Raw genomic sequence first — 12,100 nt, 5'->3', positions numbered from 1 at the left:
ATATACTTCTCAAATAAAAACACAGTAACACATGTCCTGACAGCAAGGCAGAATATTTTAAAGATGGTCATATAAAATCAGAGGTACATGAGTGCCATATCTCTAGTATAAGAGTAAAGTATTTTAGAGATATGTTAGGACACTAGCTCCTACCTTTACCTTCTAAGTGCTTATGAGTAATATATTGCTTACAGAGATAAGAGGGTCACTCACTGTACAAAACATCTTGCATACGTTTAAAAAAAAAAAGACTAATGTGGAAGAAGATAACTGAAGATTCAATTTCCTGAAGCATGACTACATATTTACTGTTGTTTGTATGTATGTATGTGGCATTTCCTGTGTTGCCCAAAATAGAAATTGTGGAGAGGCCTTAGAAATATAAATAAATAAATAAATAAAAATATCATGTACTTTTTGAATGCTTTATTAAAGTAATGGCATGCATATACTGGGGGTGACAACAAGTTAAAAATATTAATCAGTGCAGTTTTAGTCATCTTTCATTACTATTAACTGGAATTATCACAGTATTAATGGACCTTTCTGTTAAAAAGTCCACTTCCCAAGCCAACCTAGTACATGTGTCCTTAGTCATTTCTTTCTACAAATAAGAAAACAAAACAAAGAAATAAAGCAAGGAACAATCAACAGCACTTAATACTGCAAAGTTTTAAAGTAACCAGAATGGTTTCGCGAGACAACTTGCCTTATTTCTGACCCTGAACCCACTCATTGCTTAATTGTAACATGGAAAAAGAAAAAAAAGTGGGGACAAAAGGAGGGGACAAAAGAGAGAGAGTGAAAACAAAGACAGCAGAGCAAGGAGGTGGAGAGGTCAATGTGAATTACATCTCCAACCTCACCAGGGGATGGTTGCTAGAATTACAATGGGCAGGAAACAAAACAAAACAGAAAACAGTGGCAAGAGAGGAGGGGAACACAGCAGCAGAGTAGGAGGACCCTAGGTTCCTCAATTCCCATGAACACAACTAGAGTACTATCAAATCATCCTAAACATCTTAGAAATTGACCTGAAGACTGACAGAACAAATTTCACAACAAAAGGGAGACAAGAGGCCATATCAAAGAAAGTAGGAAGTGTGGAGATGTGGTTTAAGGGAAAAACAGATTCTGGGTGCTGTGGAGCGGAGAGCCATGGTCATGGAGAAGGGTGAGAGAGAGAGGAGCACACAGGGAAACCCACATGGAGAATGTTTTCCCAAAGCTATTGGCTTGGCCAATAAGAAGGGCTGAATTTAGTTAGACCTTGCAACCAGCAGGGTTTAAAGCCTGGTTTTAAAGGACAGCAAGTCTGGCTGAGATAGAGCCCTGAGAGCACTGCTCTGCTCTTGGAGAGAAGGCAGGCAAACAACCTGGGGGCAGATGGTATGGAAACAAGGATTTGAAGTATGCCTCAGGCACACAGTGGAGAGATTATACACTCCTCTCAGAGCACGTCACTGAGAGGCAGCTTTCACAGAGGCCTCTCTGAGAAGAAAGGAGCTGGATGGCAACATTTCCCACCCCCACCCCAGCATAAAGAGAGAGCCACCTGTAGTAAGCAGTTCAGTGGGGACACTGGCTGCCTAACTTGCTTATACGAACCCGACCTACCTGTGCTTTGGTGGGACTGCCCTTCTAAGTCAAGCATACCTCAGTACCAGCACAGTGGGCCCCTCCTCCAGAAGACCTGCCTAAACCCCTGCTCACACTAGACCTGCAGGGCCTCAGTCCTGGTAGAGTTGGTGTCAAGTCTCATTTCACAAGTAGACCAGATCCCACTGAGTAAAAACTCACCACATTCAGGCCAGGTACCAAACACTGCCCACAGCAGGCAAGGAGAGCCTAAGTAGATGACTGACCTGAAGGATACCACAGCCAAAATATCACCACAGAGTGCACACAGCACATATGAGAGACACTCCCTGAAGTGCCAGGCTCTGGGCACTAGAAAACCTCTTCCTCAGAAGGACATCAATTTCAGGAGCAGGAGACATAAATGGCTTTTCTAATACAAAGAAGAAGGCAGACACTAAGACAAAATGCCAAGACAGAGAAACTTATCCCAAATGAAGGAACAAGATAAGACCACAGCCATAGATCTAAGTGAAACAGATATAAGTAACAAGCCTGATGGAGAATTTAAAGCAACATTCTTAAGGATGCTCACTGGGCTTCAGAAAAGAATGCAAGACATCAGTGAGACCCTTATCACAGAGATAAAAGAGTTAAAAAAGAATCAGTCAGAGATCAATAATAAAATAAATGAGATTGGAAACAAACTTGATGCAATCAACAGCAGGCTGGAAGAAGCAAGGGAATGAATCAGTGACCCAGCAGATGAAATAATGGAAAATAATGAAACTGAACAAAAGAGAGAAAGAAGAATTAATGTAATATGAGAATAGACTTAGGGAACTCAATGGTTCCATCAAATGTAATAACATTCATATTATAGGAGTCACAGAAAAAAAGAGAGAGAAAAGGGGGGCAGAAAATTTATTTGAAGAAATAATAGCTGAAAGTTTCCTTAATCTGCAGAAAGAAACAGACATCCAGATCCAGGAGGCACAGAGAACTCCTATCAAAATCATCAAAAGCAGGCCAACACCAAGACATATTGTAATTAAATTTGCAAAATATAGTGAAAAAGAAAACATCTTAAAAGCAACAAGACCGAAGTCCTTAATATACAAGGGAAGACCCATAAGTCTAGCTGCAGATTTCTCAACAGAAACTTGGCAAGCCAGAAGAGAGTACCATGATATATTCAAAGTGCTGAAGGGGAAAAATCTGCAGTCAAGAATATTCTATCCAGCAAGGCTAACATGCAGAATAAGAAAGATATCTTCCCAGACAAACAAAAACTAAAGGAGTTCATGACCACTAAACCAGCTCTGCAAGAAATATTCAAGGGGACTCTAAGTGCAAAGGAGAGACCAACAGTGACAAAGACAAGAAAGGATGAGAAAAAAATCTCCAGAAACAATGACAAAAAAAGTAATAAATGCATATAAACCAATAATTATTTTGAATGCAAATGGACTAAATGCTCCAATCAAAAGACATAAGTGTCAGAATGGATTAAAAAACAAGACCCATCTATATGCTGCCCACAAAAGACCTATTTTAGATCTAAAGACACCTGTAGATTGAAAGTGAAGGGATGGAGAAACATTTATCATACAAATGGATGTCTAAAGGAAGCCTGAGGAACAATACTTATATCGCACAATCTAGACCTTAAAACAAGGACTGTAACAAGAGACAAAGAGGGGCTATATAATCATAAAGGGAAAAATCCGACAAGAAGGTATAATAATTTTAAATATTTATGCACCCAAAATGGAAGCACCCAATACATAAAACAGACAATAACTAACATAAAGGAACTAATGGATAATAATACAATAATAGTAGGGGACTTTAACACCCCACTTACATGAATGGACAGATAATCCAAACAAAAAATCAACAAGGAAACAATGGCTTTGAATGACACACTGGACCAGATGGACTTAACAGATATATTCAGAACATTCCATCCTAAAACATGAGAATACACATTCTTTTCAAGCGCACATAGGACATTCTCCAGAAGAGATCACATATTAGGTCACAAAACTGGCCTCAACAAATACATAAATTTGAAATCATACCATGCACCTTTTCTGACCACAACACTATGAAAAAGACATCAACCACAAGAGAAAACTTGGAAAGACCACAAATACATGGAGCTTAAACAAAATGTTACTAAACAATGAATCAGACAAACAGGAAATCAAAGAAAAAATCCATGGGAAGAAATGAAAATGAAAACAAAATTGTCCAAAACCTTTGGCATGCAGCAAGAGTGATCCAAAAGGGAAATATATAGCAATACAGGCCTATCTCAAGAAGCAAGGAAAATCTCAAATAAAGAACCTAAACTTACACCTAAAAGAGCTACAAAAGGAAAGGAAGTAATAAAGATTAGAGCAGAAATAAATGATATAGAAACAAAAAAAGGTAGAAAAATCAATGAAACCAGGAAATGGTTCTTTGAAAAAAATTAATAAAATTGATAAGCCTCTAGTCAGAATTATCAAAAAGATAAGCACCCTAATAAATGAAATTATAAGTAAGATAGGAAGAATAACAGCTGACACCACAGTAATACAAACAATTAAAAGAGAATATTATGAAAAGCTATATGCCAAGAAGTTGGACAACCTGGGAGAAATGGATAAATTCCTAGAAAGATATAAATTACCAAAACTGAAACAGGAAGGAATAAAAAATTTGAACAGCAATAACCAGCAAAGAATTTGAATCAGAAAACAAAAAACTCCCAACAAACAAAAGTCCGGGGCCAGATGGCTTCACAGGAAAATTCTACCAAACATTTAAAGTAAAGCTAATACCTATTCTTCTCAAAATATTGCATGAAATAGAAAAGGAAAGAAAACTTGCAAATTCATTCTATGAGGCCAGCATTACCCTGATACCAAAAGCAGATAAAGACTCCACACACACACAAAAAAGAGAAATACAGACCAATATCCCGGATGAACATGGATACAAAAATTCTCAATAAAATACTAGCAAACCAAATCCAACAATGCATTAAAACATTCAGCACAATCAAGTGGGATTTATTCCTAGGTTGCCAGTGTGGTTCAATATTCACAAATCAATCAAAATGATACACCACATTAATGAAAGAAAGGATAAGAGTAACATGATCATTTCAATACATACAAAGAAAGCATCTGACAAAGTATAACATCCATTCATGATAAAAACCCTCAGCAAAGTTTAGGGGGAACATGACCCCAACATAATAAAGGTCATATATAAAAACCCACAGCTAATACCCTCAATGGGGAAAAACCAGAGCATTTTCCCTAAGGTCAGGAACAAGACAGAGATGTTCACCCTCCCTGCTGTTATTTAACATAGTACTGGATGTCCTAGCCACAGCAATCAGACAAGAAAAAGAAATAAAAGGCATCCAAATTAGCAAGGAAGAAGTCAAACTCTATTTGCAGATGACAAGATACAATATATAGAAAACCTAAAAGACCCCACCAAAATTTCCTAGAGCTGATACAGGAATTCAGTAATTTTGTAGGACACAATATCACTATACAGAAATCTGCTGCATTTCTATACACCAGTAATGAAGCAGCCAAAAGAGAAATCAAAGAATCAATCCCATTTACAATTGTGCCAAAAACAGTAAGATACCTAACCAAAGAGGTGAAAGACCTAGACTCTGAAAACTGTAAAACACTGATGAAAGAAATTGCAGAGGACACAAAGAAATGGAAAGACTTTCCATTCTCATGGGTTGGAAGAAAAAATATTGTTAAAATGCCTATGCTACCCAAAGCAATCTACACATTCAATGCAATCCCTATCAAAATACCATCAACATTTTTCACAGAGCTGGAAAAAACAATCCCAAAATTTGTATGGAACCAGAAAAGATCCTGAATAGCCAAAGGAATCTTGAAAAAGAAAAGCAAAGCTGGAGTAATCACAATTCTGGACTTCAAGTTATTTTACAAAGCTGTAGTGATCAAAACAGTATGGTACTGGCACAAAAATGGAAAAATAGGTCAATAGAACAGAATAGAAAACCCAGAAATGAACCCACAACTATATGGTCAATTAATCTTCAACATAGCAGGAAAGAATATCCAATGGGAAAGAAGCACTCTCTTCAAAAAAATGGTGTTGGGAAAAATGAACAGCATCATATAAAAGAATGAAACTAGACCACTTACACCAACTACCAGAAGAAATTCAAAATGGATTAAAGACCTAAATGTGAAACCCAGAACCATAAAAATCCTAGAGGAGAACACAGGTAACCTCTTTGACATCAGCCATAGCAACTTTTTCCTAGAAATGTCTCTCAAAGTAAGAGAAACAAAAGCAAAATTGAATTATCTTTTTAATTGAACTATTTGGACTTCATCAAAATAAAAAGCTTCTGCAAAGCAAAGGAAGCAATCAACAAAGTAAAAGGCAACCTACAGAATTGGAGAAGATATTAGCAAATGACGTATCTGATAAAGGTTTAGTACCCAAAACATGAAAAAAATTTATGAAACTCAACACCCAAAAAATGAATAATCCAATATAAAAATGGGCAGAAAGCATTATCAACAATAGCCAAACTATGGAGAGAGTCCAAATGTCCACTGACTGATGAATGGATAAAGAAGATGTAGTGTATATATATACACACTATTATATATACACAATTATATGTGTAATTATTATATTAATATTATTATATTAATGTATATATACATTGGAATATTAATCAGCCATCAAAAAAATGAAAACTTGCCATTTGCAATGATGTGGATGGAGCTAGAATATAATATGCTCAGCGAAATAAGTCAGATAGAGAAAGAAAAATACCATATGATTTCACTCCTCTGTGGAATTTAAGAAACAAAAGAGATGAACATATGGGAGGGGGGATAAAGAAAGGGAAACAAACCATAAGAGACTCTTAATGACAGAGAACAAGCTGAGGATTGATGGAGGGAGAAGTGTGGGGGATGGGCTAGATAGGTGAAGGGTATTAAGGAGGGCACTTGTTATGATGAGCTCTGGGCGTTGTATGTAAGTGATGAATCACTGAATTCTACTTCTGAAAACAATATTGCACTTTGTGTTAACTAGAATTTATTTAATTTTTAAAATTTTATTTATTTATTTGAAAGAGAGAGTGAATGAGAGAGAGAGAGCACAACCCGGGGGGAAGGGAAAAGGGAGAAGCAGACTCCCCAGTCTCCCCAGTGAGGAGGGAGCCCAAAGCAGGGATTGATCCCAGGACCCTGAGATCATGACCTGAGCTGAAGGCAGACACTTAACTGACTGAGCCACCCAGGTGTTCAAACTAACTAGAATTTAAACAGAAATTTAAAAAAATTAAAATGGGCAAAAGACATGATTAGACATTTTCCCAAGACAGAGATAGCCAACAGACACATGAAAAGATGCTCACCATCACTGGTCGTCAGGGAAATACAAATCAAAACTACAATGAGATATTACTTCACTCCTGTCAGAATGGCTAAAATCAACAAGACAAGAAATGACAATTGTTGATAAGGGCGTGGAGACAGGGGAACCTTCTTGCATGCTTGGTGGGAGTGCAAACTGGTGCAGCCACTCTGGAAAACAGTGTGGAGGTTCTTCAAAAAGTAAAAATAGAACTACTCTAGGATCCAGCAATTGCATGACTAGGTATTTACCCAAAGAATACAAAAATATTAATTCAAAGGGATACAAGCACTCTGATGTTTATAGAAGCATTATTTACAATAGCCAAACTATGGAAACAGCCCAAGTGTCCATCAACTGATGAATGGATAAAGAAGAGGATATATATATATACATACATATATATATATATATATATATATATATATATATAATGGAATATTACTCAGCCATAAAAAAAGAATGAAATCTTGCCATTTGCAATGACATTGATGGAGCTAGAGAGTATTATGTTAAGGGAAATAAGTCAGTCAGAGAAAGACAAATACCATATTTCACTCATATGTGGAATTTAAGAAACAAAACAAAAGAGCAGGGGGAAAAAGAGAGAGAGAGGCAAACCAAGAAACAGACTCTTAATTATAGAGAATAAACTGATGGTTACCAGAGGGGAGGTGGGTGGAGGATGGGTTAAGTAGGTGATAGGGATTAAGGAGTCCATTTGTTATGATGAGCACCAGTGTTGTATGGAAGTGTTGAATCATTATATTTTACACCTGAAACTAATATTACACTGTATGTTAACTAACTGCAATTTAAATAAAAATTTTAATTTTTTTTAAAAACAGTGACACTACTATATGCCATCTCACCTCCTAGGAAGGAAGGAATATAATAAGGAAAAACAAACAGAAAATAATGAAAGGTGGAAAAGAGGGAAGGAATAAAGAGAAAGAAACTGACAACCTTCTAACAGAAAGTCTTTTTTTAAAATTTTATTTATTTGAGAGAGAGAATGAGAGAGAGAGAGTACATGAGAGGGGGGAAGGTCAGAGGGAGAGGCAGACTCCCTGCTGAGCAGGGAGCCCGATGCGGGACTCGATCCCGGGACTCCAGGATCATGACCTGAGCCGAAGGCAGTCGCTTAACCAACTGAGCCACCCAGGCGCCCCTAACAGAAAGTCTTAATCACCAAAATTTTAAAAGACCCTCTCCACTGTGGAGTGTTTATTAATGTGGAGACACTACCTTTCTATTTCTTTTGTGTGTGTATTATTTTAGGTACTCTAAGAATTAAATTCAAGGCTTTGTATTGCTTAATCACATATTTAAGTTATCCATGTAAATTTATCAAAACCCCTCAATGAAAGTGTTGTTCCAAAATCACGTATTACACTTGTACTGGGATAATCACTATGAAATAACATAACTTCCTTTGTTCAGTTACTTTGTCTACTTCTAATTAGTATGAAACTAATAAATTTGGAATATATTCAAATCTCATTCTATAACCCTTTGTTGAGTAGCAACTTTGTAAAATCCATGTGTTCTGAACTATTTTGGGGCAATACAAACCACAAATACTGTCTTACTTCATATAAACATAGTTGTTCTAAGACAAAATTTGACCAATGTCAAACCAGTCTCTAAATACTGTGAACCTTTCAAATTTGATGATTCAAAAAATTGATAATTTCTTCAATTTTTCTGCATTATCTTAAATAATTTGGAGATATATGTCTAATACTGAAAGGTTAAGTGATTTGCCTAAGGAGAAAAACTTCTCAGAATATGGGTTCTAATCTCAAATCTTTTGACCTTTGTGGCCTTAAGTAAGTGATTCTCAAACTTAAGCATATATCAGAGTCCTCTGGAGGTTTGTTGCTGTCCCCTACTCCCTTAGTTTCTGATTCTGTAGTGCTAATTCCAAGTTCTCACATGATGCTGGTACTGCTTGTAAGTGTATGTCTTAAATCATTTTTGGCTTATAACAAATCTAAGAGATAAGTATTGTTATTATAATACCTATTTTACAGATGAAGAAACTGAAGTACAGAGAAAGTAAACAAGTTGCCTGACATTACACATCAAGTATGTAACAAAAGCTGAGACATAAGCCCAGGACATGAACTCTGGATCTAGAATCAGGGTACTTAAGACTGAGTCTCTATATGTTTTTGATTTTACAACGTGATACTTTGATAGAAATATTCATAAGGCATGATGAATGTACAGAAGATGAACACTTGACCAAATTAAATATTTAAGAGAGCCTTTGTAGAAAAGCTGAGTCATAGTTTATAGGTAAAATAGTACTCAAAAATGTTTAATCCATTTCAAGCATTTAGTAGCTGTTGTGACCTTAAGTTAATAACTTACTCCCTTTGGGTCTCCATTTAAAACTTTCTAGGGTTACTGTACAAATTAGACAATATAGGAAAAGTACTTAGCACAGTGTCCCTGGCACAGAGTGTACACTCAATAAATAATTGACTACTCAGAGTGAGGGGGAAGATTTTAAGGTAGTGACCTTATGCAAATGGCTGGTTGTGTGAAATAGTTTTTTGGGTAATGAGAAAAGGTGTTTATTAGAATAAAACAATGAAGAAGGCCTAACTGAAGATGGAAATCATGCATTTATAATGACTCCAATTCAAATAAATGCCTTTGTTTTCTCTAACAGTGCTCAATTCCATGGATGTAGCAGTAAAGAAGGCATTCAGTGTAGTTTTGATTTGCATTTCCCTGATGATCAGTGATGTTGAGCATCTTTTCATATGTATTTTGTTAGTTAACATGTAGTGCAACATTGGTTTCTGGAACAAAATTTAGTGATTCATCACTTACATACAACAACCAGTGCTCATCACAAGTGCCCTCTTTAATACCCATCACCCATCTAGCGCATCCCCTACCCATTTCCCTCCATCAACGCTCAGTTTGTTCTCTATTGTTAAGAGTCACTTATGGCTTGTTTCTCTCTCTCCTTTTTTTTTTCTTTTCCCCCTTCCTATATGTTCATCTGTTTTCTTTATTAAATTCCAATTATGAGTGAGATAATATGGTATTTGTCTTTCTCTAACTTATTTCACTTAGCATAATACACTCTAGTTCCATCCATGTCATTGTAAATGACAAACTTTCAATCTTTTTGATGGCTGAATAATATCCCATTGTATATATATATATATATATATATACCATGTTTTCTCTATCCATTCATCAGTCAATGGGCACTTAGGATCTCTCCATAGTTTGGCTATTGTTGATAATGGTGCTATAAATTTTGGGGTACATATATCCTTTGTATTCTGCCCATTTTTAATTGGATTTTTTTGTGTGTGTGTATTGAGTTTTATAAGATAACTATAGAGAGCAAACATGGTTACCAGAAGGGAGGTGGGGGAGTGTGTTAAATAGGTGATGGGGATTAAGGAGGGCACTTATGATGAGCACCGGGTGATGTATGGAAGTGTTAAATCACTATATTGTATACCTGAAACTGATATTACACTGTGTCTTAACTAATTTGAATTTAAATAAAAACTTTAAAAAAATTTAAAAAGAAGGCATTCATATATTCAATAAATATTTATTGAACACCACACTAAACTAGTCACCATGCTAAACACCAAGGAAACCAGAGTAAATAAAACAGCCCTCACAGAGCCCTCTGAATTCTAGGGGTAGTGAGTGTTATGTATTGGACAGAGTAGATAGTGGTAAAAAGAAACAACAAATAAAGCAGAGAGCTAGACTACTCAAGAATTGGGATTTTGCTAATTGGGAGGAACAATAAGATAAGAAGGTAAGGCACTTGAGGATGTTAGTAAGAGAATGGTGCAGTCATGAATATGAAAGCAAGAAAAGTTAGAGAAGATGGAGTTAAAAATGGGGAGAAAGGATTGTAATAAATGGAGAGGGAAAAGGATGGATAAGGGATTAAAGATCTTTAAGAGGTAGAAGAATCCAGGTAGTGAAGTGTGAATTAGAAAAAAAATTCTACCAACTTTCCTTTATCCTACATATTTTTCTGAATGTGTGGAGCTTTCCTAGAATTTGTCTGATAGTTGGCCATATATATGATGTGACTATGTAGTAAAAGGCAAATTTTGTAGCTTATGTAGCTTATGGAATTCACTTCAGGACATAATATGCTCTCCTCTATGCATGAGTAGTTGATAAATTGTTTATGTGTATATATTTAATACATATAATTATTATTTAGTATATAATTATAAAATATACATATTTGATTTGTATTAATTTACAAATACTTATATAATTTATATTTAATATATTATATACAATGCAATATATATTTAAATGATACATAATATTTTTTATAATATATAACACTAAATGTATATTAAACTTTGGCCTTTGTACATTGAGCATAAATCAATGGAAGATGAATAGTAGTGTATTGACAGTGGATGATATCTTATATCATCAGTATAATATCTTATAACAAGTCATAGTATGCCGTGCGTTTTTTGAGCTCCCTGTCCAAGAGGTTGCATTTGCCATCAAAGTATGTTACAAAAGAAGGTTCACAGAATTCTTTACTGATCCTAAAAGGACTGGTGTGATCTCTTTTGATGATTTTCATGAAGTACATTAACTCTTAAAATGAGACATTTGCTCAAATATGCTCATATAGTTACCCTATTTCCCCAATAAAATACTTAAGTTTTGGGGCACCTGGCTGGCTCAGTCAGTGGAGCATGTGACTCTTGATCTTGGGGGTTGTGAGTTTGAGCCCCTTGTTGGGTGTAGAGATTACTTAAAAATAAAACCCTAAAAAAAAGAAGTACTAGAGTTTTGCTGTGAACCTAAAACTGTTCTAAAAAATAAAGTACATTAAAAAAATACCAAAGTATCACAAAATGTTTGATAGCTACAACATCGAGGCAAATGATATTATATATTTACAGTACCTTCCTCCAATTCTCTGCAAATGTTCTAATAAGCAATAATATAGATCTGTATTTTTACGGCTTAAATCCGCAAGTAACTCTCCAAAATATTTGGGGTCCAACTTTTCAGGGCCATCATCTTGAATTATCACCTGAAGAAAGTATCA

General features: G+C 35.6%; 1 protein-coding gene across 2 annotated transcripts in view; it reads right to left on the bottom strand.

The window, feature by feature from the left end:
* The window catches only part of POF1B (POF1B actin binding protein), a 103,735-nt gene that overhangs the window by 36,218 nt on the left and 55,417 nt on the right, over positions 1–12,100 (bottom strand). For both annotated transcript variants that reach the window (XM_027608279.1, XM_027608278.1), the window contains exon 7: positions 11,955–12,085. In XM_027608279.1, coding sequence (XP_027464080.1) covers positions 11,955–12,085 — 131 coding nt within the window. The remainder of the gene's footprint in view (positions 1–11,954; positions 12,086–12,100) is intronic.

This window comes from Zalophus californianus, chromosome X, assembly GCF_009762305.2.
Source record: "Zalophus californianus isolate mZalCal1 chromosome X, mZalCal1.pri.v2, whole genome shotgun sequence".
Classification (NCBI taxonomy): domain Eukaryota; kingdom Metazoa; phylum Chordata; class Mammalia; order Carnivora; family Otariidae; genus Zalophus; species Zalophus californianus.
This window is presented reverse-complemented; position numbering and strand designations above follow the sequence as displayed.